We start from the raw sequence: 27,278 nt of genomic DNA, 5'->3' as shown, positions 1-27,278 counted from the left end.
TCGGCAGTCTGACGAGCGTGACGAAATGTGAAATCCGCTTGCCAGAAAAATGCCCTCTGCTGACCGTGGAGAAGAATTACATTTTGATTAAAAAGTCCAAGCTGTTTCTGCTGACAAGGCAAAAAATAGCACCTAACTGAGAATTTAAAAAACGCTTTTTAAGATTGTTCAATCTGCGCATCGTGCAAACAAAGCCGCGGGTTATAACATGCTAAATGATCAAATTGAAGTGAATGGATAATTTAAACTCATAAAAAAACAATTTTTTTAAAATGTCCACACAGAAAAAAAAGTGATTTGTATTTACTTGCTCATTGGTTGCACATGATTAAGTTGTTTTTTGTGGAGAACCGGGGGAAATAAATTACGTTTCGTCCGTGCCATTTCAACTCAAGCGAGCGCAACCGCATGACGGTTCAGTTCAGTTGTGTTCAGACGTTCAAACTTCATGTTTGGCTATTCCAAAGATGCGTTTTCATGCTTTCAAGATGTCTTGTAATGTTAAGAATTCGTGTATCAATTTTGAAATGCGCTTTGAAGTTCAGTCTGAACGTTATAATGTTTGTAACATTTCAAAATGGCTAATACTTGTCAGCTGTCAATGCGATTTGCGTCAGGAAGGATCGTGAGTGTTGCCCAAGAGTGTTCTAATACTCTAAAGGATAGTGGACCGTTCAGTGCTGCATGGTGGACTTTTTTTTTTTGGGGGGGGGGGGGGGGGCATGTTCTGGGGCCACAATGCGGCGCGTGACGTCCAAAACGGTGTCCTACTCGCGAAGTCTTTGAGTGCCGTCAGGCCCTTTGTTACGGTTACTTTATTCCGTGTTGCGTGGGAGCTGCTGTGCGTCCACATCGAAATCGGAGAAGCAGCCGTGCGTGGACGCTCCTTCTATGCCCTCATCTTCCCGTACACAGTCCCGCGATCTTGTTGTATTGAGCATAGGTTCGCCTTGTTAAGCCTCGCAAAGTTTTGGGAGGATGTTCGTGGCCGTGGAAAGCCGGCAGCTGTCCGAGAACGACCGCAGACTTTTAGCCATGCAGGCCCTGTGCAGGACCCCCGACCCGGTGGCCTCCTTCCTCCCGGTGCTGGTGGACTCTCCGCCTTTGCTGCCTCTTCCTCCTCCTCCCGGTCCGGCCGCACTTCCTCACGCCTCCTCCTCATCCTCCTCATCCACGCGCAGGCCCGCCGCCCGCTGGACCGCCAAGCCGCGAACCGGCCCGCAGATTCAGTATTGAAAAAAAAAAAAAAAAGTTTTGTGCGCACGAATTGAGATCTTATTCCATATCCTACAAGCGCATTGAATTGTCCATGTAGGCTTTAAATGCTCTTTAGGAAAACAACAGTGCAGTGTTTTCTCCATTACGTCACAGGTATCAAAGACATTTAATACAGCCATCTGCACATTTACTGAATAACCGGAATCGTCTTTGAGGACAAAGAGCGTACTAGCACATGGACAATTGAGTGCACTGATAGGATTGGAAGTACATGACTGAGTGCAGTTTTGTGCAGGAACGTGACGTCTTCGGTGAAGCTGGGCTGCGATCTGGATCTGGAGTTCATCGCACGGAACTCGTGGAACGTGCAGCACCTCTCAACGGTACCGCAAATATTTGCAGGCTTTTGGCGACAAGCTTCCCCAGGTGGCAAAAGTACTAAGCACTCTGTACCTCACAAGTACAGATCCTTGTGCTTAAAAGAAAAAAAAGAAAAAAAAGAAAAAAAAAGGGACTGTGTGGCATGGCCGCTTTCGAGCGCTTGGTATAGGTCATGAATGTGCGCATGACACTGGAGGGAACGAACCTTCCTTGTCCTGAATGTATTTCTCAATTTTAACAGTTTTTTTTTTGGACGCCAGAAAAAATTGACTTGACTTCTATTTTACACAGTATAAATGAGCTTTTTGTACTTACACGAAAATGAATCAAATAACTGTTTTGATAACATCTGATAAAAATTACACACATTGTGCTATGCAATGCCAACATTGTGAACTAACAAAAATGCTAAATTTGTGAAGATACACTTCTAATATTGTGAACTGATTTAGCAAAAATGGTAAATTAGCTAATGATAACTGAAACAATACATTTGTTTTTTCTTTTCAAAAATCAGAGAATAAGGAACCATATTCACCATCAATCATCCTCATCGTATCCGACAACATAAAATTTGTGGCGAAGCTAGTGTAAGGCTGAGCAAAAAGTCATAATATTTTGTTTTCAGACTAAATTGGATAACCGACAGGTGATGAGTTCAGATTTTGCTACGGCGACTCTCTGCTGCCCCTGGACGAACAATGGTGGTACTGCAACAGGCCCTCTTATACATACTTCGCATCAAAAGAGGTTGAAGAGATGCCAGTTGCCATTACTAAGCGTTTGCTTGCAGGCTCCATAAAGTTAAGATGGCTGCAAGTTACGCGCACCACAGCGACTCACTGGTGATCAATTTGGTATTACAACAAGCAGGATGGTAGCTTGCAAGTTTGGAGGCTTGGATGGATATTTTTGCCCAAATCACTTGCTTCCGCAGCAACTCTGACAGCAAATGTTGACTTGTCATGTCATACATTTTGTGTCATTGAGCTTCCACTTGCTGCTGTGCGCCAGGTCTTCAAGTCGCTAGTCATGAAGATCCGCAAGCCCCAGACCACGGCCAGGATTTTCCAGTCCGGAATCCTTTTCTGCACGGGAGCCAAGAGGTCCGTCTGCGTGCGTGCGTGCGTGCGTGCGTGCGTGCGTGCGTGCGTGCGTGCGTGCGTGCGTGCGTGCGTGCGTGCGTGCGTGCGTGCGTGCGTGCGTGCGTGCGTGCGTGCGTGCGTGCGTGCGTGCGCGCGCGTGTCCATCTGTTTGACGGCGACGGTTTGAATGAGGGCCGTTTGTTGTCTGGCAGTGAGGACGAGTCTCGGGTGGCCGCCAGGAAGTTTGCCTTCAAAATCCTCAAGCTGGGCTACCCGGTGCGCTTCCTGGACTTCAAGGTGCTCAACATCGGCGGCACTTGCAAAACGTTCCCCATCAACCTGGAGGATCTCTTCTTGGCCCACCAGGACCACTGCAGGTCAGCTCGAGGCCTCGCCTTTGTTGGGCGTCATTCTCACCAACTAATCTCCTTTTTGAGGCCTCACAATGCCCACAAACTCAGCAAATTTCCTCTATCCCACTCAAATTGTATGTGGAGCGAACCCATATTTATCATGGGGGGTTCTCACAACACAGTTTTCCCAAGTGCCTGCCTGCTATCACACTGTCAAATGGGTGACTTCACTTTGGGGAACTGAAAAGAACACTGGCTCACAGTTGTGCAAATAAGAGGCATTCACTCCCACTTGGAGCTGACTGTAAAACTGTCTAACAAAAAAAAACAAAAAACAAAACGGCAATACATTGCATATTGTCGCTGTCGCATCGTGAAAAACACATGTCCAATTTTGGAAAAAAAATTCTTTTTCACATTAATGCGATGTCCGTAACGCGGAAACACCACTCACATAAAAATGAAAAAAGTGAAAAATAAATGGACATAAGGTTTTTCACTTGACAGTGACGATGTATAAATCGATAAAAGCAAAAGTCAGCTGGCTTCATGCTAGCATGTAATGCGGAATGCCTTACATAGGCTAACAGGAAGTAGCATAGCTGTCTAGGTGGCTCTACACATTCATTGAAACCTGCTCCAGCGCATACGCCGCTGAAATATTTACCTTTGTTCCACTTTTGCATTGCTCAGTTACGAACCGGAGCTGTTTCCCGCTCTGCAGTACAACTTCCGGCCCGGCATGACGGCGTCCATCTTTTCCTCAGGCTCCGTCTCACTGGTCGGTAAGTGGCACACATGGATGAGGTACAATTTGCACCGAGAATCGACTTTTTTCTGAATGCATGCAAACAATTTGATGGAGCAAATGGTTTGTAAATGTTGATCGGGCAGCCGAGAAGGCCGGTCTGTGCTGCCCTAAACCCCGTCCTGCCGACTCTGCTGCCATGACCGCTCACCACATTTCCCGCTTCATGTGGCAGGGGCCAAGACGGAGGATGAATTCTACCGAGCGTTTGGCACCCTGGACGCCATCCTGATTAACTTCAGGAGGACGTGAAGCCCGCCGGCTCTCCCCCGCTTGCGACGGTCACATTCTGAGTGTTAGCTTATAGCATTAGCCACTCCACCGTCGCTCACGCCTCCATTGAAATTAATACATATTATATATACACAGCAGTACATCATATATCATGATCCCACTCCTAGCTTGACTCGTATTGCCAACTTTGCTGTCGTCACGTCAACGGTTAAACTGGAGCAAACTTTGATTCAGCAAAGTCTTGCTTTGATTTTTTTTTTTTTAGCTCGAATGATCATCAACAAGTACAAGTTGCATTGTGATTGTTGATGTGCAACTGCTGTCTTCATGTAAAGATGGAATAATAAAAAGTGACCAGAAAAATCACAGAAAGTCCTTTGTGGAACTGCCACTAGATGTCACCAGAGTTCAGCAAAATAAAAAACGTTGGACAAAAAAAGGATGAAAAAAGACTGCTTTGCTCTGCATAAGTCTAAAAAAATAATAAATATTTTGCATTCACAGTAAACAGATTCAGATAAATTAAAAAATGTATTTCACACAGAAATTGTCACATATTGCATTAAAGTTTGATTATGTATTCATTTATAAAAAAAAAATAGCACAAATTACATTAAATGACGACATATTGCTTAGAATCTTGCTTGTACAGCTAATAAATCCCAAGGTACATGACGTGTACATTTATCGATTTATACATACATTCACTTATTGACTGTAGTAAATTAGTTCATATTATGAAGTGAAATTACATATGATGAAGTAAAAAGCATTATTTGAGCATGGTTTTACTATTTCATGGTTGTATTTAAAAATGTAAAAAAATCGTGTTAAATAATACTGTACCATTTAAAAATGAGAATGTATTGTTTTATAGAAAAAAAATAGCTACATACAATCTATATACACACACATTATTTATTCATTAAATTACTGGCAACTAATCTAATGATGTTGTACATAAAATGTATTTTTACCTGATATTTTTTCCCCACTTGCTTCTCGGGCTTGAGCAGCGCCATCTGTCTTTTCTTTCCAAAACTCAAAAGTGGCCCCTGAGCACAAAAGGTGAAGCGAAAGAAAAACACAGGAAAAGGCAATGAGTTGAGTGCTCAATGTTTACTTTGGAAGTCCCAACATCTGCCAGGACCACTTTTTTTTTTTTTTCCCCCCATGATGTAAAACTTCAAGCACAACCTCTCGCGTAACAATCCTACAGGAATACAAAAAAAAAACATTTTTGTTTGACTGTGGATCTCAAACGAGCAAGGCCCGCAAACGCGCCAAGCATCTGTTGTTCATGTCGTTTCCATGAAGACGCGCAACAATCCGGGAAGGAAGCCATTGAGCGCTGGCTCCGCCGCGCACGGCAGCCACCTTCCGCCGAAGGCTCATCAAGCCGCTACGATATTGTGAGGCCGTTTGCCGATTTGTGTGGTGCGGCTAGCTCGGCCGTCCGCAACCTGCGGCGCCACAGCGCTTTCACCCAACTGCTGAATGACTGTGTGCATTTCTCAAACGTAATTCAAAATGTGAATCACCATGCGCTTCAGCATGTGCGATACCCGGCGCCAAGATTTATCAAGCTATTGAATTGCAGCAGGTCAACCGTGGATAAACCAAAGAAAAGAAAGAAAACAGCGTTCAATGCCACGTCCTAAACTTGATTCACTCATTGATTCCCAACTCCCAAAAGACCGCCTTGTGATTTTCCACGGCCGCGTGTAGGTCCACAATCTTGCATCCATCCAGCTTCAGATGAGGCAACCCCTGACCTCACCCCGGATCAACAGGCTGACGGGGGCCGCCCACTGACCCCTCGTGCCCCCTCCCCCATTCCTCTCCATCTTCTGCTGCTGCACAAGCAGAGCCTGTTGAGGATTTAAACATGAACAAGGGAGGGGAGGAAAAGGAAAAGAAAAAAAAAAAACAGGCCAGATGTTCTCAGTTGGATGGAGAACATGGAAAGCAGGATCCGGTTGTGTTAGTCACTTGAGTTTAACCCCTTGGGCAACAGGCTACAACGCAACGCTAACATCAAGTGATAGCGACATAGACGGCGGATGCTCATCGCCGTCATTATCATTTGGGATGTGACTCGTTTGAGCTGCCGTCCTCAGGGAGGCGCCACAGCTGCGTCAGAACAGAGTCCAGAACAGTTTCCGCCCCCCAAATGCCGTCAGCACACGAAACACTCAGTGACCCCGCCTGCCCTTCTTTCATCCGCCAGCTGGCCGTCGGTGCCGGCAACATCTTGACCTTGACTCTTTATGCCGTTTTCAATCTCATCGTGCACAGCAACAATCGTATTCGAGTCCACGATGGCACTCGCAAACGTCACATGACCGAGCTGTGTTTGCTCGTTAGCTGAGCCCTGAGCAACTGTGACGTCATTTTCAGTCGAGTGAGAAAATGGCCGCCCCCTCAGATGGAGCAAAAGGGCTGCATTTTGCTGCAAAAAGCATATTGCACATGCATTTTCATCACAACGCCGTCTTTATACTAGTGGGGCCACACACATCATTTTCTTGTCCAGAACATTTTGGAGCGGGCTTGCCCTGACACGGATGTTCTTCTTTTTACAAAATAACTTTTACGTTCCATTAAATATTTTCTGTTGCAAGTTCATACTTTGAATATAAAACAATCGCAAAATGTATTTTGATGTATGAATCTATTTCTCGAACTCGCGCGTTACCATCGATTGGTGCGAGTGTGGACACGCTTTGTGCTCGTCCACAATTGTAATTTGAAGGCAGGAAAGAGTTAAACGTTGCTGCTCTGTGCTGGAGGAGGTTCGACGAGGAGGAGGAGGAGGAGGAGGAGGGGGGAGCCGTTTTCTATTGATAGTCATCTTCGCTCGGACTTTGGCTTAGTCGGGACCGCGCGTGGAAACTGGGAGGAAAGCAAAAGGAAGATGCCAGCGAGATGAAGAACGACGCGCTTCAGTTGTGAGTTGATTGATTAGCACTGCAAATGAGCACATTCTTCTTCTTCTTCTTGTGTGCTGCTGACATTTGGGAAACCAGCTAAGTTGTCTTTTTCATATTGGCACACCACCGAACCGAACCAAACCAAACCAAAAGTTGACATTTGTGTGAATGGCCTTCTGCCTTCTAGTGGAGGCGCTTTTTATTGTTGCGCTCGTCACAATATGTCACCGGCATCCATAGATGAACAAAGATGCGTTAGGAGTCGGAGTAATTCAATAACTTTGGGACCGTTTGAGTGAAAGCGGATCATTCCTCTCAACCCTCACAGCGGTTGGGTTGGAATCTGTTGCTTGCCACCATGTGATCTCACCCAGCTGCGCTGTGATTGGCTGATGACGGTGGCCCGTCCCAACAGGTACGCTTCCCGAAACAATGATTGGCGCGCACACACCAAAAGTCGGACCCATTTTGAACCCCATACGCCCTTCTTACAATCAAAGGAAAAGCCCGATTATCGGAGGTCGCTAAAGCAGGGTACACACGTCACGATAATTGGGCTGATTTCCCTCTTCCAATTAAAGTCGGAAAGTACCCGATTATCACGTCTTGAAAGAAATTTGAATGGCGATTTTCCTTGCTCCTTGCGATCGAAATCAAAAAAGACCCGACGATCAGACGTCTCCAAAGAGGGATACGCACAACAGTAATCAGACCAATTGGGAGCCTGAGCCACCCTGCTTTGATCAAAGTGTAAAGCGGAGTACATGACATCATCAGTCAGCAAAACCTTACTATCGGATTGGCTAAATCGGTGTTGTGTTGTAGGAATGGCAACACCATCGGCCATTTTGCGCAAGATCGCCTAGCGTTGCTGGACTACATCCACCAACAAAGATCCGTGACTTCTCGTCGTAAATGAATCTTCTTCAAACGGCATCATTTCAACACCTAGAGCGCTTGCGAATCGCTCCAGGAATGCACCCCCATTCCGAGCTGTCAATCTAAAACGCCTTCGTGTCACCTCCCCCAGCTGCTCCGCGATTGGCCGATGAAGATGTCCCACCTCTTCCTGGCCGGCAAGACGGCCCCGCCGGAAGAGCCCAACCTGGCGTCGTTCTCCTACGAGAAGTTGAGCTCAGGCGCCAAGGACGGCGACGGCGTGGTCGTCACGGCGACGCGGGCCCCGCGCATGAACGAGGCGCAGCTCCTGAGCGCGGCCACCGGGGGCGCCGAGATGTCGTGCTACCGCTGCACGGTGCCCTTCGGCGTGGTGGTGCTGATCGCCGGCGTGGTGGTGACGGGCGTGGCCTACACCTTCAACTCGCACGGCTCCACCATCTCCGTCCTGGGGCTGGTGCTACTGGGGGCAGGGTTAGGCCTGCTGGGGGCCAGCGCCACCTGCTGGAGGCTACGAATGCGCGGGAAGAGGGACCCGGGCAGGAGGGAGAGTCAGGCCAACCTGGTGGTCGCGCAAGGGTACTAAGACGCCGCCGTCACTCGTTGGCGCTAAATGACAACGCTTTTGTCTGCAAACGAGGCAACTTTCTCATTCCTCCAGCGTTTGCTGGTGCAAATTGGAGTTTGGTTTAACTGGCGTTTCGACTATGGGGGGATCCGTGGAACGACGTCCCTTTCTTGACCCAAAAAGTTTGTTTTCACAAGCCGACCAAGCGAGAAGAAATGTGAAAGACTTGCACCAACTGTAAATAGAACCGCCTTCTGCTCTTCCGGACCAATCCGATGAATCGGTCCAGCAGGATAAGACGGGGGGTGGGGGGGTGGGGTGATAGGAGCACAAGTTTTTTAAGAAACCTCAAATCTAAATTAGAAACTGATTCGTTGTAAATGATAACATTCAAAAAAATTATTGGTAAAATGATTGTTTTAAATACCTTAGTAAGATAAAAAAAAGATACTGGGAAAATGAACCGTTTTACATTTACTGTACATTTTGCACATTATTACTTATTGATTATATTACGAAAATAAACATTTTTACATAGACCTTTTAATTTTTTTTTTTTTTTACATCAGCTATGAATGAGCTCACTTGTGAATCTGATTTTAAAAAAAATTCCCACTCCTGGTCTAACCTGTTGGTTCGCTGTACAGTGCCCCTTGTGGTTGGGAGGTTAAATAAGTCAATAGGAGCTGTTATAATAATAATAATAATAATAATAATAATAACTTGATTAATGATAAATGCAATATTAAAATAACATTTATCATACTTTGAAAAGAAACTGTTTTGCAACTTTTACATATATATATTTTTTTATATCATCTATGAAGAACTTATCCCCCAGACTGCTCTAAAAGCCACAAGCGCTTTCCCACTCCTGGACTAAGCTGTTACTTTACTGTGTAGCGCCCCCTGTGGTCAGGAGGTTAAACAACAGCCAATATGCCACAACAAACTCAATATCCAAGTTTGACTAATAAAATACATGCCTTAAAATGTACTTATAAAGAGCGCAAGTTAGAATTTGAGACTGCTGCTAAGACGCGATAAGAGAAATGGTACTTTTGGATTGTTTATCCTTTTTTGGGACAGAAGTGATAAAAATTGCGACACCTCCTAAGCTGGATACACACAGAGCAATAATTGGATCCTTTTTGAGCCTAATTTCCCTCCTTCCAATTAATGTCAGTATACTTGTTTTACTTTGTATTTTCTGTCAGTGTGGATACCCGACTGCACCATGCTGCCATCACAGGTCAGTCTTGGTACTACACCAGAAAAAAGCTTAAAGATGGTTGGATGTGTACCAGGCTTTTGGAGACAAATTTGATCTTTGGCCCACACTTGCTAGACAAATGTATTTTTCTACATAAACACGCACAAATGCCAGCAAAATACTCAACTTTCTTGCCAGAGCTATTATTACCATCGTCATCATTATTAATATTAATAAACCCGAACAGTGAGTATAACACTTGTATTATTTTTTTTTTACTGCCTTATTTATTCATGCGCCGCATGCCCTTAAGCACAACTGGATGCTTTCCTATGAATAAAGTCACCAGAAGTTTGTGTTTGTGTTATGTTTATGTTGCCTGGCAACTCGTGCGGTTGGGGTCGGGGGGACAGGGGCTGTTCTGAATGGGGGTGTCTGGGGGGGGTTGCTGTACGATCAATTCTAGCGAGCTAACTTTATCCTGACCTGAGAGCAGCATGCTTGCAAAGTGACGTTTTGTTTGGGTTTTTTTTCCTGCCGAGTTGGGATTCACAGTGACAGTGACATCATCATCCTCATATATACTCTGTGTGTGCGTGTGCGTGCGTGTATAAAAACTATGCAGAGTGTCACATTGCATAATTATGACATTTCATCTCATGCCTCATCTCAAATTATGCGATTATGACATTAAATATTAAACGGTTGGATGATGTTATATTGGGCCTCAAATTAAATTGTGTAATAACATTTTAAATCTCATATTTCAGTAAAAAGCATAATTGTGAAATTGAACTGTACAATTATGACATTTTAATTATTTGACAAATTAAAATGTCTAATGAAAACAGTTGAAATCTCATATTAAACTGAATAATTCGGACAATTTCAAGCCCAGATCAAATTGCATAATTCTGTAATTATTATTCCCAGTTATTTTCGTCATTTTGAGTCCAGTGCCTCGCGTGACAGCGACGCAGTCGAACATGAAAGTGCTTTTTTGTTCGGTTTTTTTTTTTTCTTAGGATGACAAACTGGCCGCTCAGGCAGACCGAGCGACGTGGGCCACCAGCGCGGCTATTCGGAATCAAGTCAACGATTCCTCGACTTTGGATTCTTTGGAAGGGGATATCCCATCTGTGCCCTCCCTTCCTGAGGTGTAGCACAGTGGCAGTGCCCCCCGCCCCCCGCAACACTAATCACCCCCCAGACTCCCGGGCGGAAAAGGCCTGGCACGCAAGGAGACTGGATGAAAGGGACCGGCCGGAGAACAGGAAGACGTTTGCTGCTCGTCCACGCCCGCCGCCTCAACTTTGACCCCCGCGGGAGGGCGGGTCAGCCCCCAAATCGGTGCTGAAAACACTCAGCCACAGATCAGGTCCTGCTCAACTAAAATAGGACAATAGCTGATGTGAAAAGTGTTGAGCTTGGACTGGACGTCAAAGGTGATCACTTTCCATCTTTAGGATTTCAAATAAATGAACCAATCTTTTGATTTGTTGCATGACTGAAGCCTTCTTTTCCTAAAACTAATTGAAATCTATTCATATCTCATTCAATTTATTCATGAAGTGATTAAGAAAAAAAAACACATTTTAGTGATTGGCTAATAAATTGTAATTCATAAAAATAATCAAAAATGAGCAGGGATTACTTATCTTTTATGTTTGTGAAATGTATCAAACAATGACAAATGTTGACTCTGTCTTTGATACTTTCCCCATTTGACCTGATCGCCAACGAACAGTATTTTAAGATTTTTGAATGCACCCAAGTACGACGGGCCACCGGCTGGAGCCCCGAAGCAGGGCGGCAGTGGCAACGAGCCCCCCCGTGCCCCCCCGAAAAGGTGCGTCGGGTCATACAGGGAAGGGCCCTTCCGTCAGCGTCTCTCTAGTCCTGCTCCTTTTCATCTGCATGCATGCTGACGGATTTAAACGCTTGTTGAAATCGCTCCCCCCCGTCCCCAAGTGAAGGCAGGAAGTTCACATTCTGTTACAGGAGAATGACGCCCCCCTTTTTTGTGGCGCCTCCTCCTTCAGGAGGAGGTAGAGGGATGGCAAAGAAGCCTGAGCGACGCCGCCGTGACCAATTTGGACGCTCCAATCAGCAGCTGTCATCGAGTGGGACGTCGACTCCCTCTAGTGGTACGTCAAAGAATCACTGAATGAAAGGCTCAAACGCTGCGTACACAAGTTTTGTACGAGTACCTTTTAGGATTAACAATTCCACCTACTTTTTTATAACCACTTAACTTAGTACGCTACTATATTTTAATGTTGCTCATGATGTTTATTTTCTGTCTCCAATTTTTTGTTTGTTTTTGATGTTGAAATGTTATTCGCACTCGATGTTTACTTGGTACAGTCAAAACTGATGTTTTGGTTTTCATGTAAAATGTTTTTTTTGTTCTTGATGTTTTTTTTAAATTGATGACAATTTTTTTTAGTTTTTTTTTTTTTATTTAGTATCGATTTAGTCAGAATGTTCATTGTCAACACGTTTTATATTTTTGACGATTTCACTGACACTTTTTGGAGGTGATTTTCTCCTCACATGGAGTCCATGTGGAAGACGTGCCGGCTCTCGTGTTGAGTCGGACTGATGAACAACAGATGCAGCAACACTTGAGCGCTCAGCAGTGTGAGCAGCTTTTTTGTTTTCTTCAAACCACTAATCACAGAGGGCAAAAGTGACAAATGCTTATTTTGCCATCAAACGCTGCTGATGGCAAAGTAGTTGTTCCGCTTGACGCGTTTTTCACCAAAAGCTTGCTTTCTCCACTTCTTGGCTGGAAACTGGTGTTTTTGATGAAATCGAGCCGTTGCCTACGGCTGATGCCTAAAGAATGGGAAAAGCTAGCCTTTGGCGCGGACGTCATTGCGCGGCGCGTCGCATCGGCGACCTGGCAGCGAGCCTGGCAGCGAGCGCGGCTTAAGTTATTAAAAGTGAGCAGCTTTAACCATTGGTCGCCGACATTGAAGGTGGGATTAATTCCGCCGCAGCCCGGCCGGCTGTCGCTGCCCGCTTTCATCCCGCTCTCATTTCATCTCTCGCCGGGCCCCAGGACGCTCCCCCCGCCCCCCGCCCCCAGGACCCTCGAGTCGCGCTATGAAGCGTCAGCATGGGCTTCATGGAATTCTACCTGGAAATTGACCCGGTCACGCTCAACCTCATCATCCTGGTGGCCAGCTATGTCATCCTCCTGCTGGTCTTCCTCATCTCCTGCATCCTGTACGACTGCCGGGGGAAGGACCCCACCAAGGAGTACGCCCCCGACAGCGCCCCGCCGCCCGCCAGCCAGTCGCCCATCCGCCTGGTGGTCATGCAGAACTCGCCCGCCTCCGCCCGCTACGAGCCCAACCACGCGGCCGAGCCGCCCACGCCCGACCTGAGCCGAGATCGCGAGAAGCGGAGCACCCTGGTGTGAGGGACGGGACAGAGGGACGGGACGGGACGGGACGGGACGGCCGCCGTCCTTTCAGCCTGCCAGCGTTTGCGGCCGCCCTGCTCGCTGCGCATCATGGCGGGTAAGATGATATCACACTTGAGCAGTTGCTAGGAAACGGCCATCCCGTGGGTTGTAGCGTGGGGCTCGCAATAAATATTAGACACTCAATTATGAGAGGCGTCGGAGTTTTTGGAATCCAGTCGTATTTTCCTGAGATGAAGTCACAATATTCCTTCCATCCATTTTCTTGCGCTTATCCGAGATTGGGTCGCGGGGTGGGGCAGCAGCTTTAACAGAGAAGCCCAGACTTCCCCCTCCCCAGCCACTTCATCAAGGTCTTCCGAGGCATTCCCAGGCCAACTGGGAGCTTTAGTCTCTACGGCGTGTTTTGGGTCATCCCCGGTGGGACGCGTTACCAGGGAGGTGCCAGGGAGGCATCCTAACCAGATGCCCAAGCCAACTCATCGGGCTCCTCTTAATGCGGGGGGGGGGCAGTGGATGACTGGGATTCTCACGTGGCTTTGGCCGCTTGTATCCGGGATCTTGTTCTTTTGGTCACAGTCCGCAGCTGACCACACTACACCACAAGAAACACCCCTGAAAGGCCAAGTGGGCCACATGAGCCAAACACTGCCGGATGTGGATGGGGAGCTCAAGAGGACAAAATGTTGGCTACTGACAGATTGCATTAGGATTAATTGCACGATGGGAACTTGTGCTAACATTATTGTATTAAATAATACTTGGTTTTTAATCAAAAATCATACTTTTTTGGTTTTCGGCCCTTTTTCACCAATCGTACCTTAAACTCTTTCTAGATTTGACAACTTGCATCCTGATTGGTGGTTGAAGTAGCCAAATCAGCGGGCAAGCCGAACACCACGTAGGAGCGATACGCGGGAGCATCTCATCGGATTAGGGGATTAACATCACATTGGAATCTGATTAATTATCATCGCAGCCAGTCAAATCATCATTTGTGAATTACATGACAGGAAAAAAAAAACAATCAGCGAATGCTTATTTTCTTGCTTATTTTGATTCTTTTCTTCCAGGCTTTTGTCTGGCTCTGCCTGTTGGGACAAACAAGGACTACAACTCCCACAATCCCCTTCAACTCTTTCCAAACGCCAGCCCCTCACTTTGGGTTTTGGGGAGGTCACATGACTAGCAAGGCAAAAAGGAAGTCGGTCAGACTGCCGGCGGAGTTCTTGCTGGCTTGTGTTGGACCATCAAGAGCAGACCAGCAAATGACCATTTGGACACCTTTCGGCATCCGCTACCATGTTCACGCTTATTGACATCAAATGTTGTCCATGTTTATTGACATAATACATACTAGTAGTTTGTTTGGCCGCAAACCTCAAAGTAGCATTTGTGAGTTAGCCACTCCTAACGAAAGCTTCGCATTTGGCTCCGAGTTAGTCGACCACTGAAGGTTAATTTTGTTGGACCAGTCACAAGCAGACCAGCGAGTGGAAGTTTGCCGTCATGCTAGCCCAATGCTAACATTTGCTACTGACTGAGCTGGCGCATTTTTAATGTTTCTTGACAGACAATTGACTTTAAATAAGGAATAGGTTTAAAAACAACGAGAAGTAAGAAATGTAAAACTGGCCTTTGCTTGAGCCAAGTTTCAGCTGTTTGTCGCAATGGTAACCGATGCTAACATTTGATAGTAACTGAGCTTGTACATTATTGAGGTTTCCTAACAGAATATTGTCTGTATAAAATAATGACAACACGTTTTCGCCATTTTAGTCAGAAAGTAGCATGTGTGAGTTAGCCACTGCTAATGAAGATTTCTTGACAAAATATTGACTTTTCAGTGATTCGGTGAAAAAAACTGAATCCAAAGTTTCGCCATTTTAGCCACAAAGCGTAAAACTAGCATCTGTTTCATGCGCGGTCCAGCAAATCCCAAAAGATAAAAGGCAGATAAAAAGGACAAAAGGAGGCTAAAAAGGACAAAAGGCTGTTTGAGAAAAAAAAAAAAAAAAAAAGGAAACTGATTTGCGCAACGACGACGGCGTCGTCTGTGCGGCGCCAAATCCGCTTACGTAAAGCGGCCCCGTGCAGCCTGTCAATCATCCATCAGAGGAATTGCACAATTATCTGCCATGTTTGTGGATTATTTTCTGCCTGCAGAGTATTAGCAGCAGCACCGTATTAAAAATGTGTTTGTGCTTTTTTGTCCGTCCGTCGGGGGCTTACGTAAGCCTATACGTTGTTGAACCACAAACACGCAAACCTCTGCACCGGTGGTGAGGATGAGGATGAGGATGGTGATGGTGGTGTCACACGTGATCCCGCCTCAGGACGCATGATTTTTATATGTTTGGATATGACGCGGTGGGTTGTATTTGTCATGTTAGATTGCCACAACAAAATAGTGCAACTGAATTAAAGGCCCCTGATGATCACAAAATACTATGAGATTGTTTACTAAAGTCTAGCTATCACCTTCATGTCTGCAAGATATGGAATATTGAAAAGTTAGTTCATGGTTTTCCCAACACAATTCATAAATCATTTTGACAATTATTTTCATGAACTGAAATGCTTGTTTGGAGCGACCTTAAGAAAGCTCAAGCAAACACTTGACAGGATGAAGAAGTCATTGATAACATTGTCATTATGTGAAAAATAGGAAAGATCAGCAAGCAGCAGAGAATTTTCATTTTGGCCCAGCTGCTGCTTACCGATTTTCAAGCTAAAAAAGGATTAACCAAATATTGCTTTCATGTCCTCAAAATGACCTTATGTAATACTACTCACATTTGCAGCTAAAAACACGACGCACACAACTACCAGTTTGGATTTTCCTTTTGTTTGTTTTTTTATCTACTCACAATTCAAATCATAACAGTTCAATTAAATCACAATTACTTTTGTTGAATTTTTATTTCAATTCACAATTGTTATTTTTAAATTTTAAAACATTTAATAACTTGATGTGATTTTACTTTAATTTACTTTTGTCATTTTGATAAAATGTTTTTTGATTAAATTGGTTTAGATTGTTGATTATATTTTTTATATTTGTTTTGAATTGATGTCAACCAAATTATTTTATCAAGTATAATAACTGACAATTACTTATGTATTTAATTTACTTAATTTTTTTTGTGGTTAAAAACAATGAAAATGTGCTTTATCCATGTTTCTGTGAGGAGGCTGCCACCTGCTGGTCATCCCCGGACGTGCTCAAACAACAAAAGTCCATACTACAGGTCAATTTCGTTTTGTTTGTTTTTTTTAAATGCACGTATGTGACATGTATCCGATTTAAAAAAAATGCGATTTGAAAAGTAAAATTCGTTTATTTTCAAATAAGACCCAGAAGTGCTAACGTCATCAAAAGGCGACATATTTCACACAAAAGGGATGGCGCGAAAGTGGACATCGGCGAAGAAATCAAGTCAGAGGCGCAAAGTAGATGCCTTAAAACTGATAAATGTGTGTGGGTTGGGGGGGGGCATTAAGTTTAAGCACAAAATCCTTGAAATTGCCACAAATGCGTCAGGATTGTGACCGACACGCGAGTGGACTGTATTTACTTTCGTAACCGCTGCACCCCGTGACTTGTTGTGCGCATGCGTGTCACTTCAGGTACGCTTTACGTTCGAATTACAAATGGCATTTGTTTGCTTAAACTTCGCATTTACAAGCTGCGGCATATGATCTTCAAGCGGTTACTCGCTCGTCTCCTCTCAACGTTAGCCATGGCGGCTGGCTACGTTGCTAAAACGGCGCATTCATGTTGGAAAACTGCCAAACACAAACTGTTCGCGGATTGCAGTTCAATTATCGATTCAAGAGAGGTATTGAACTTACCTGGCGACCTTGGCAGTGTTTTTCCTGGCTCCGCATGACTTCATTTGTCTCTCAGACTGTTTCCATTCCTTCTTTTGAATTTTCGTTGCGCTCCGGAGTTCACTAATCCAGGCCGGGGACTTTACACCGCGACGAGGCGTCGCAGCCGGCAAACTGCTTGCACGTGAGCGTACGTCGACCTTGCGCGCGCGCGCGCGCAAACGACAATTGCTTAATTTACTTATTGGGTCACGCCTTCTTCCTCTGCAGTCTCTGATTGGCTAGTTTGGTCGCACCCTGAGTAGTTCTGAAACAATTAAAAATGCGAGGCATAAGACGGGGCCAGTGAGGAATGATTTTACAAACGATCATTTTGAAAATACTCTACTGACACGTCTTAACACTGCAAACTTTTAACTTTGTATTCAAGGCAAAAACATTCCAAAAATCAGATTCATGGACGACTTTCAAGTCAAAAAAAGAGCAGTTGATTTATTTTTTTTAAATTTATGTTCATGGGAAAAGTCAGGATAAATAAAGGAAATGAAATGCGCATGGAAAAATCACAATGATAAATTACACCATACTGAAAGAATAAACAAAACAGTAAGTGCGAGCATGTCAGGTGATTACATTCACAGAGGCCACATACAGCCACTAAAGTGTTTCTTTTATACAGTGATGATATAAAGCTCTTTCAGCGTGTAAATAAAACAGGTGCGCTTGTTTCAGTTGATTGAATTTGTACTCACTTGAGGTATTTTCAACTACAAACAGGGAGAAAAGAAAATTGCTCGCTTAATGCCCTGGCGGACGGTCGGTCGAGTCAGTGAACTCCCGCTTTATCGCGGGCCAAATTTCTTTCTGGGTCGGTTATTGCACACGTTGGTGTTGTACAAATGTGGTAAATAATAGCACTGACTGCTGGATGGCCTAGCCTCCATGCTACATGGTAGCTAGCTAGCATATAGCCGCCATCTTGGGTGTGTTAAGAACTCGTTTGAATTCTTGAGCAATTTTGACGCGGATTGGCTTGTTATAAACATCAGACGTGCCTCTCCGATACAAGCCACGTGCCATGTGTCATGGTTCGGGGCTTTAACACCTTTTAAGTTGAATGTTTCCAAGTGTGCCAGGCAGCAGAACAGTAAATGTTGTTTTTAAATAGATTTCTCTCTGTGGCAAAGCTCACCTATCGCAGAAAAGTATTCCTGGCCATAAACAAGGGCTCACTGTATTCAAATGTCCCAAATGTGTCATTGGTTTGAGTGACTGCAATACTGTGAGGGCTTCAAGTTGTGTAACCAACTCCCCAAATACATACAAAATATCCACAGATGTACAAAAAAATAAAACAAGGTATAGAAACATTTGACTTGAGAAGGTCTTGTTTTTGGTCTGCCGTACTAAAGTCGACGCGCGGCGTAACGCGCACGCACACGTCAGTATACATTCATGTCAGCACTGAGCTACGCACAAGAAAACAGAGAAATTTGTCAAACCATTATTGCACTAAGAAGGAGAAGAGACAAAACGGCTGAAATCATTTGGTACAAAAAATGTAAATGTTTGCATTGTCGCTTCTCGAAGAATGAAACGCTTTTAGATGTTTGTGGATGCAATTGTCATGTTGATTTTTCCCTCGCTGTGGCAACTTCTTGCCGCTGGGACGAAAACTGCGCAAGTGCGAGAAGATGCCAACACTTGTCCTGCACCTTGGTGGCTGCACGCTTGAGTTTTGGGGGCTTTAATTGCACAAATCAAAGTTTCAAAGTCAAATCGGTTTGTGTTTAAATAATACAACCATTCCGTCACATTTTGCTTTAATTATTTCTGATACATTTATTGTAATGAAGCATTTGTTTATCAAATATATTAAATATAGATGTAAATGTGTTTATTTTATTCCTGTTTATGTTATTTCTACATTTTGTATAGAATATTTCATAGATATAGATATATATGTATATACACAGCTTGTATCTCTTTCTCTTTGGGTTCATTTTGTCCTGTTGAAAGCGTTTGACCAAAGCCGTCAAAGCACAGTTTGGCTTTAATTACACGTAAGACAAAGTGTTACAAAAATAACTCATTTTTGGATTCAAATCTTCGTTGTTTTGTTGTTTTCTGCTCTGCACGTCTGTGTGTGTGTGTGTGTGTGTGTGTGTTTGTATGTGGACATACACACAGACGTATTTATTCATCTGTGTTTGTGGTATAAAATACTGCTGAGAAGGTAAGTAGTAGACAAAGTGCACGCACGTTCCATTCATGTGCACATGCCGTTTCTGTCCGTACATGGCACAGGTGCATGCTGGGAGCGGAGGTACAGCAAAGACATTCTGCTCTCCGATCGGCTCGACTCACTTCGGGCGAAGGAAAGCGTTGGCAAGATGAAGCCAAAGACCGAGAAGTGGCGCAATTGGTCGGCTTCGAAGCAAAACGGCTGACTTTATGCTCGCTTTTTCAGAGTTTTGTGTTCATTGGGCAAAATGGCGTTGGGTCGGGGGCGGAGTTTTTTTTTTTATTTGCGTCTGAATGGAAAATAACAAAAAGCAATCCATTTCAACCTTTTTTTAGGGTGGGGGGCATCCACCCAATTTCATGCTGATTGGTGAAACTGATGTGGGCGGGGCTATTTTCCCGCCAAATGACCAGTGGGTGCAACAGAATGAGTTTTAAGGGGTTGCGTTGGAAAAATCCAAACAATTTCCAAACGATGTCAGCAGGATGCACGCGCTCGCCAAAATTGACCACTTTTCAGGCACGTAGCGCGAGTTCACCCAAAACGGCCGTTCCAAGCGGGCCTTCGCACCACTTGCTGCTTCACCCGCAAGTCGGTCGAGCCAGTCGGACTGCGGAGTGGAGTGGAGTGGAGTGGAGGGGTGTGCGTGTGCGTGTGCGTGTGCGTGTGTGTGTGTGTGTGTGTGTGTGTGTGCGCGCGCGCGCGTGCGTGCGCGAGGGCCCTCACAGGCGTCCATGCTGGGCCTCGTACTTGGCCAGGATGCTCTTGGCGCGTCCCAGCTCGCCGCGCAGCTCGCCCACTTCCTGCCTGAGCGCCAAGTTCTCCTTCTCCAGGAAACCGGCCCGGATGGCGATCTGGTTCTCCTTCAGGCGCCGGGCGTCGCGCGAGCGCTTGGCCGCCATGTTGTTCTTCCTGCGCCGGGCCCAGTATTTGTCGTCCTGCTCAAAGGCAACAAGAAAAGCGACGTCACTTCCCACAACGGGCGGTCTTCCTTTGGCCTTGGCCAAGCCTCGTCCACCTCCTTCAAAACGTCGTCTTTCAAAGCGCTCAAAGCCGTTTCGCGTTTGGCCCGGTTTCAGTCTAAGCCTGCATTTCGTTATTTGGCCTTCCACCTGCTTGAAGCTGCCTTCAATTCAATTTGCCTTCTGTTTCAACTTGCTTGTTTCAAGTCAGCCACTTGAGACCTGCTGAAACTTGCCTATGTTGTACTCTTTTGACACCGGTTTAGTGAAGTTTCAAACTGTCGAGAGCGGTCTACGACGGTCCTTTTTTTTCAGTGAAGAGAAACTCTCTTACCTTGCAGTAGCCTTCATTTTAAAAACAGCTGTTTTAAAAGCAGCACTTTTTAGACACGTCACAAGGAAGCAGCGACAGCGGCGATGAAGGCTGAAGTGACAGCAAGGTAAGAGAGTTTCTCTTCACTGAAAAAAAAATGTGAAAGCTTCAACCCACGTCAGTTTCGAGCCAAGCAAATGAGCACCGGCTCCAAATTACCTTCAGATCTTCGGGGATGAAGACCTTGCGAGCCTTCTTGATCATGGGCTGAGGTTTGAGCTCCTCGGCCGAGAACTTGCGTTTGCGCGGGTCGAACATTTCCTGGCCCGGAACGCTGGACAGCGCCAGGTCTGCCGGGTCCGGCTCGTAGCCCACCGGAACCTGGATGGAGTCCGGGTCGATCGGACTCGGGGTGTTTCTGAAGTTCGGGAGCCCTGGAGGAGGACGACGACGACGACGACAACATGACAACGAGAGAGAGAGAGAGAGAGCGGCGTTTGCCTCTTTTTCGTGGACTTTGATTGCCATTTCACCATTTCGGAGCACAGTCATCCCCGCTGCTTCAAAAGTGCACGTGAACTCGCTTCATCGTATGGTGCAGTGGCAGACTGCGGCCAGCAGGTGGCGACAAATGCAAAGTGTCATCGTATGGTGCAGTGGCAGACTGCGGCCAGCAGGTGGCGACAAATGCAAAGTGTTTGTCGAGCGCTTCATGCGGGCAGAATTCAATTTGACGAGGAACATGAACACATCATAAAAAAAAAGTCATAAACAATCAAATTTGCCTCCGGTCGGCTGTGTTTTTATGAGTTCAGCAAGTGGCCCACTGTTTGTTTCAAGCTGGCTTCACTTCCAAGCTATCTTGTCTTGAGACCCGTTTAGCCCTGAGCAAACGTGTCTGCTCTCGGGTGCTGTCAGGAGGAAAAGCTTCCAAAGTTTGCAGCAGGTGACGCGGATGTTTGTGTTTGTCTTAGCCTGTCTGCGGCCTCGCCGGCTCACTGCACATGCCGCCTGCCGTTTGACGCAAACATTCCACATTATGGTGGTCGGACTGACTTTGACAAGAAGCTGGCCGACTTGGAGACAGCTAACAAATTGGCCGCATGTCAGACACGCGACACAAGACAGTACGAGGCAAGAGCGTGGCGCACCTTCAACCCGCCGGGTGGTGCTGTTGCTATTTGGTGTCAGTAAAATACAAGACGAGCGGGAACAACTCGCAAAGGCACTAACGCGTCTCTTAGCACGTGTACACACAGGACAAGTGTGTTACTATCAAGCTGTTGCAGCAGCGGTTAGCTTTCATTAGCACATTAGCTTGGCTTATCATGCGCGACGCTCTCGCTGGAGAGGATTTGGCTTGCGATGCAGTCGCCAAACTCGTTCCACGAAAGGGGGGGTTTGCAATGTGAACCACCGCGTCAGAGGAAACAACCAATGCGCCACTTTCTGCGGATGCACGCTGACCTCGAGTTGAGCCTCGCAATATATCGGCACTCTCGCTTGTATTTTCGGCCGCGTCCTTGCTCAGCAGTAAACCAAGGCAGTTGTTCCGTTGCTGTTCCGCCATCTTTTTAATACTAGTAAACAAGTACAAGGATGCGCTGCCTTGCAAAGCCTAAACGGGGCCCGTTTCTGAGCGCCAACTGTCACGTTTTTGCGCCGGACCGGTCCAAGTCGCGTTCGGCGGCATCATGTGGTGTGCTTTAGTACGCTAACCAAGCTAACACATCCTCCCCGCTCTCAGTTGCTAGGACGCTTTTGAAAGTCAAAGCAAAGCACAACAAAGCAAACAAGGGAGCAGGAACTTTTGGTTCCCGCTAGAGAAAAAAAGCCAGCCAGCTGCTGCGAAAAGGTACCTGGCCTGTTGGGGTTTCTGAGCAGACAGGCGGGCGCCGCGCTGTGAACGGAGGTGGAGGCGTGGCTGCTGAGGTCCATCACAGAGGCTGGCGGCGGCGGCGGCCTGATGGGCGTGGGCGGGGCCGGCAGAGGCACGTGCTGCTGCTGCTGCTGCTGCTGCTGCTGCTGCTGCTGCTGCTGCTGCTGCTGCTGCTGCTGCTGCTGCTGCTGCTGCTGCTGCTGCTGCTGCTGCTGGGCGGGGCTGGAGGGGATGCCGTTCTCGGACAGGAACTCCTCCAGGTCCATGTACTCCAGCTGGAAGTTGTCGCCATCGTAGGGCAGCGTCTTGTCCCACAGGGTGGGCCCCAGGAAGGCCGACTGCGGGGCGCTGCACTCCTCGTCCAGCTTCTTCTCTTTGTCCTGATCCTTGCCGAACGCTGACACCGGCACAAACGCAACCATCGCTTCAACTATACGGCACCCATATGCAAGTCATTGATTCGCATCATCGGGAATAATTCGCTTCGACAATAGCGCAATATAAATCATAATAGTAACAACAAGTACTTTAAAAGAACGGTTTCCACGGTTACTAAGGAAAAGTTACGACACAGTAGAGGTAGTCCAAGGAAGAGTTACTGTCCGGACTAGTTGCTATCGGTTCGATGACTGTGAATTAGGGCCGGGCACTTCATTGAAATGTGATGGTGCTTCTCACGATCACCAAAACATTATCATACAAGAAAAACACTTAACATGTGTCTACAAGTTGCCCATGTTATGTTATACTATTCAAACGCTGTCCTAAGACACGCAGACATGCAGGTCACGTTGCAGAACTCCCGAAGGCATATAGTATTCCTAATCTGTGAAAAAAGTCATAAATCAATCTCAAGCACAACTTTCTTCTTCTGCTCTTTTGATGGGAATGTCAGCGTACACTCCATGCATGCACAGCACCACAGTGCCCCTAAGAGGCCAGGGCATGCACAGCAGGAACAGCCACGATTGATTGATTTTATTGCTGGCATTTTCACATATCATTTTAGTTTGTTACGATTTTATTTGTTTGATTTTTTTTAAACTTTGATTTGAGGTCAGTGAATAATTGTGTTTATTTTTCATATTTTCAATATAAATCAAAACAATCTTAAAGATTGTGTCCATAATTGCCCAGCCCTGCAAGCAATTTGTTTCTACAAGTAACTGGTGAATACTAAAAGGCTTAGTTAATATTAGAAATAGTTGCTGTTCATTTCAAGAATAGTTCTTTTCTTCGAGCAATATTAATGAGGTTTGGGCATATTACTTACTGCAGAAGAGGGAATAGTTAACTTTCAGGAATAGTTTATTTCTATCACGAACAGACATTATAGAGAAGAGCTGTAACTGTAAGTAAGACTGAATTTCAGGAAACTAAATTAATAGTATGAGTTAGTTACGCTCTGGAATATTGCTACAATACAAAGAATAGTTTCTGGAGTATTACTAGAAGGAAGAATTTCTACCAAGAAGTTATTGTAACAGTAAATCTTAGGAACATTACTTAAAAAAAAATATCTGTCTCAAACGTATTTAGTGATAATAATAATAATAATCGCTTAAAAAAAGCTGGACCTGTGCGTGACTTGAGCCGCAGTGCTTTTGTTTGTTTGTGTCCATTGTGACATAATGTTGTGTAACAGCCCAAAATAATATTTCATGTGCCAATTAGGATGAAAGCGTTGAAAGCAATCTTCCGCCTTTCGTGTCATGAGAGTTCACCACATGACTTGAAATCTACCAAAGTTGTCGCCCACTCGGTCTACCCAATCATCCCAATTGCATGCGTTCCCGGCAAGAAGAGACTTTTCCCCCCAAAAAACTTTTCGGTCAACAACATGAGCTCATGCATGTCATCTTTGTCGACGGCCAACGTTGCGTCAAAGCGGCACGCATCCAAACGCGACTTTTACGCCTCCAAACGATGTCCTCATGTCTTAGAATCATGAAGCGAGGAGGGGATAAGCAAATGTTTCTTACCGTCATGGTGCTGCCTGCTGGGGAGCTTGACGGGGTTCTCCAGCAGCGACTTGAGGACCCCGTGAGCGGCCGCCGCAGCGGCGGCGGCGGCGGCGGAGGCGGAGGGCACAAAAGTTGCATTCAGGGCGCTCGCGTGCACTCGGGACATCTTGTCCATCCCGAAGCCCCCAAAAGCCGACAGAACGTCCGCAAGACCCGAGAGGAGCGCGAAGTCTTGCGGTGTCTCGCTTCGGCGTCGCCACACAAGAGCGAAAAGGAGCGAGCGTGGCCGGGCGCGCGCACGACAAGCGGCGGCGAGCACGCCGCGGACGAAGCGAGATTTACGAGCTACTCTTCAAACTGACTCCGCGAATCGCCCAATCGACGACCGGTGGCTTTCAAATAAAAAAACACTTCCGACTCGACACGATAGAACCGCGTCCAAACTCGAAAGTGCAAAATGTACACGACGTCGACAAAAGAAACTTTGAACGGCCCGCACAAGTGGTTCGGGTCACAAAAACGATTCGTTCCATGTCCTCGGAGGGCTGCCGACGTCACGACTAAAGACACGCCCCCTGTCATCGAGCGCCGTCAACCTGGAAAATGGCACAGACAATAAACAAATCCAAATAATAACATTAACCTTTGTAAGTGGTCACATAATCGTCAACAATGACAACAACACTGTGTTTGTTATGTTTGTTTCTTCACTAGTCAACAAGTCAACTTAAATGGTGACTTTTAATTTGTATTTTAACATTTTTTAAATCTTTTTTTTTTGTAACGGGGTTTTAAATAACCTGATAAAAAGTGAATAACATATTTCATGAGTGTCTTTTGCTCATATTTAAATTGAACTTCAATTAATTTCAGGTTTTCACAAATTATTTCAATTTCAAATAGTATTTACTTATTTGAAATGAATGACAGATTTTATGCTATTTTTAATGTAATGATCTGATTATATTGACATAGACTTTGTCATGTATTTCATGTAAATGAGTTTATGATATAATTGAAATGAGCGACAGAAGTCAAAAGGCTTTCAAGTTGACTTGCTGCTTATGTTGTGCCGTTTTGCTGCTAAATAGTGGCGGCAGGTGTTGTTGGACTTTCGTACTGACGTTCGTCTTAGTTTTGGCATGAAAGCCTCTTTTCTGTTTCAGGTGCAGTTGTGCGACCTTTGACTTGGACAGCGCAACCCTCAAAGATCACAATCACACTTTTTCATGACGTTTTCCTTTGTCGCCGCGCACACGCGTGCGCGCGCTCAATCGCGCACACGCCCACCGAGGAACGCTGGGTCACATGAGTGGGCCGGCTTGACCTACTTTGAACCAATCGGAGGCCAGAGCCAACCTGCACGCGCACACGCACGCGCGCACACGAGCCGTCGCGCCCCGCCCCCCTCCGCCTTGTCACGTTGAACCTCATGTGCGCCACACTGAGAGCAAAACAAATGAAGGCAAGGAAGCATCCAAAGACAAGGGAAGGGAGACAGGAATCTAGGAAGCAAGACAATCAATTCAATCCAACAAGTTGTTGACGTCTCGAAATCTTGCATTTGAAAATCTATATGATAAATGATGAGATGCGATCATCACCTTTATTAGTGGCACATGGGGCCACCAACCTTTCTGCTCCTTCTTGGCTACCAGTTTGATACACACTTCTGAAATAACAACTTTGCTCAAAACACTTTTCCTAATGTTATTATGCGCCATGACTAGTAATTCATGTTTTTATGCGAAGACACTGATCATGTTAATGACGTCTCACAATCATTTTGAAACAGATGCAACACTTGAGTTTGAGAGCTCTGTCTGCATTGACGTTGCAAATTTCCCCATTGTGTCTACTAAAGATTGTCTTAGAAGTACACAGGTATGCATGTGTGTGTGTGCATGTATGCATATATGTGCATGCGCATGTCAATTTGGACTGTATGGTAAGTATACATCCAAGAAAGTATAGACGTGCTAATTATTATGTGTGCAAGTACATGTAAGTGGATAAATCTAAAGTCTACAGTTGAGCCGACAGTTACAGCGGTCCCCGGCGACCATCACAAAGTCCCCCCCGGCAACGGTTGCTATGGCGATGTCATGTCACCATTGACCTTGGATTGGACGAAAAAGTAGGGCGGTGACTGCGGTGAGCAAGTGCGACCGGGCCCGGGACGCTCATCGCTACGCCCCCTAGTGGACCGCCAGGGAACACCTGGATCAGGACAACCTGATAGGTTTCCATGTCAACCGGCTGTCATGATAGCAGGACAAAAACAGATGACAACACTTGATGGTGCTGTGCTTTCATTTGATGCTGTTTAATTAGACATGGCATAATTTGGTGATGTCATTCATTTGCTGCGCTTTCATTTGGTAGCAAATCATTTGCTAGCGTTTTATTTGTTGGCGCTTCGTTCGTTGTCGTTTCATTGATTAAAGTTCCATTTGGTGTCCTCGTTTGATCGCGCTTCGAGCATTTATCTGATAGCGTTTTATTTAATGTTTCATTTGATGGCATTTCATTTGCTGTCGTTTCATTTGATGGCATTTCACATGGTAGTGGCTCATTTGGAAGTGTTTATTGGATGCCACTTCTTCTGCTAGCAGTCTACTTGGTGTAGTTTCCTGGTGCCAGATTACGCGATGTTTAATTTGATGCCGTTTGTTAGCGTTTTATTTGCTGCGGGTTCATTTGGATTATTCCCATGTTACGTAACGGCAGCCGCTCACTGCAACTCCTTTCTACACTCATGTTAGCGTCACTTTAGCAGTTAGCCCACAAACAGCCGAGTGCCAAACAAAATGGATGGAAAACGTCTCATTTGTGTGCTCGAGTTCGTCAAATATTTGTGTATTCATGATAGCCTGTTAATGTTGCTGGCCAAATATTTGTGAGTTCATGTTTGTATGCGTGTCAATGTTACTGTTGTGTATTTGAACAGGATTTTCT

General features: G+C 45.6%; 5 protein-coding genes across 7 annotated transcripts in view; 3 read left to right on the top strand and 2 right to left on the bottom strand.

Annotated features, from left to right (window-relative positions):
- Positions 1-3,896, bottom strand: part of ankfn1a (ankyrin repeat and fibronectin type III domain containing 1a) — a 38,568-nt gene extending 34,672 nt beyond the window's left edge. Inside the window, 1 exon segment of the mRNA XM_086016369.1 lies at positions 3,705-3,896. Within this exon segment, the coding sequence (XP_085872495.1) occupies positions 3,705-3,723 (19 nt within the window). The 5' untranslated portion in view covers positions 3,724-3,896.
- On the top strand, positions 747-4,442 carry LOC147128730 (uncharacterized). Its single transcript, XM_086016382.1, has 6 exons — positions 747-1,229; positions 1,514-1,601; positions 2,614-2,705; positions 2,897-3,061; positions 3,731-3,822; positions 4,021-4,442. Exons 1-6 carry the CDS (start codon positions 979-981, stop codon positions 4,095-4,097), a joined length of 765 nt encoding a protein of 254 aa, XP_085872508.1. The 5' UTR covers positions 747-978; the 3' UTR covers positions 4,098-4,442.
- A 2,505-nt stretch (positions 4,443-6,947) lies between these two features.
- LOC147128729 (transmembrane protein 100-like) lies at positions 6,948-9,016 on the top strand. The gene is made up of 2 exons (XM_086016965.1): positions 6,948-7,030; positions 8,043-9,016. Exon 2 carries the CDS (start codon positions 8,061-8,063, stop codon positions 8,493-8,495), a length of 435 nt encoding a protein of 144 aa, XP_085873091.1. The 5' UTR covers positions 6,948-7,030; positions 8,043-8,060; the 3' UTR covers positions 8,496-9,016.
- A 3,693-nt stretch (positions 9,017-12,709) lies between these two features.
- smim36 (small integral membrane protein 36) lies at positions 12,710-18,325 on the top strand. Its single transcript, XM_086016384.1, has 2 exons — positions 12,710-13,220; positions 14,197-18,325. Exon 1 carries the CDS (start codon positions 12,815-12,817, stop codon positions 13,118-13,120), a length of 306 nt encoding a protein of 101 aa, XP_085872510.1. The 5' UTR covers positions 12,710-12,814; the 3' UTR covers positions 13,121-13,220; positions 14,197-18,325.
- Positions 17,423-24,977, bottom strand: hlfb (HLF transcription factor, PAR bZIP family member b). 3 transcript variants are annotated; one of them, XM_086016380.1, is made up of 5 exons: positions 24,339-24,977; positions 22,572-22,753; positions 22,337-22,535; positions 20,697-20,911; positions 17,423-20,143 (listed from the first exon to the last, which is right to left on the bottom strand). In XM_086016380.1, the coding sequence occupies exons 1-5, from the start codon at positions 24,493-24,495 to the stop codon at positions 19,925-19,927; spliced, it is 972 nt and encodes a 323-aa protein (XP_085872506.1). In that variant the 5' UTR covers positions 24,496-24,977; the 3' UTR covers positions 17,423-19,924. The 3 variants fall into 3 exon arrangements, with proteins under 3 accessions (XP_085872506.1, XP_085872504.1, XP_085872505.1); XM_086016378.1 differs by having other exon boundaries at positions 22,337-22,753; positions 24,339-24,914; XM_086016379.1 differs by having other exon boundaries at positions 17,423-20,140; positions 22,337-22,753; positions 24,339-24,908.
- Between the last annotated feature and the right edge of the window lie 2,301 nt (positions 24,978-27,278).

Source organism: Filicampus tigris, chromosome 19, assembly GCF_054856515.1.
Source record: "Filicampus tigris isolate MCC_2025a chromosome 19, RoL_Ftig_1.0, whole genome shotgun sequence".
Classification (NCBI taxonomy): Eukaryota; Metazoa; Chordata; class Actinopteri; order Syngnathiformes; family Syngnathidae; genus Filicampus; species Filicampus tigris.
Note: the sequence above shows the minus strand (reverse complement) of the source record. Positions and strands in the feature narration are given on the sequence as shown.

Bases quoted from the DNA above. Each gene is read 5' to 3' on its own strand.
- LOC147128730 (XM_086016382.1), top strand. From the start codon at position 979: ATGTTCGTGGCCGTGGAAAGCCGGCAGCTGTCCGAGAACGACCGCAGA. The intron at 1,230-1,513 runs GTATTGAAAAAA...AGTTTTGTGCAG, and splicing joins CGAACCGGCCCGCAGATTCA to GAACGTGACGTCTTCGGTGA. The intron at 2,706-2,896 runs GTCCGTCTGCGT...GTTGTCTGGCAG, and splicing joins TTCTGCACGGGAGCCAAGAG to TGAGGACGAGTCTCGGGTGG.
- LOC147128729 (XM_086016965.1), top strand. From the start codon at position 8,061: ATGAAGATGTCCCACCTCTTCCTGGCCGGCAAGACGGCCCCGCCGGAA.
- smim36 (XM_086016384.1), top strand. From the start codon at position 12,815: ATGGGCTTCATGGAATTCTACCTGGAAATTGACCCGGTCACGCTCAAC.
- hlfb (XM_086016378.1), bottom strand. From the start codon at position 24,495: ATGGACAAGATGTCCCGAGTGCACGCGAGCGCCCTGAATGCAACTTTT. The intron at 22,754-24,338 runs GTAAGAAACATT...TGCCGGTGTCAG, and splicing joins CAGCAGGCAGCACCATGACG to CGTTCGGCAAGGATCAGGAC. The intron at 20,912-22,336 runs GTACCTTTTCGC...GTCCTCCTCCAG, and splicing joins CAGAAACCCCAACAGGCCAG to GGCTCCCGAACTTCAGAAAC.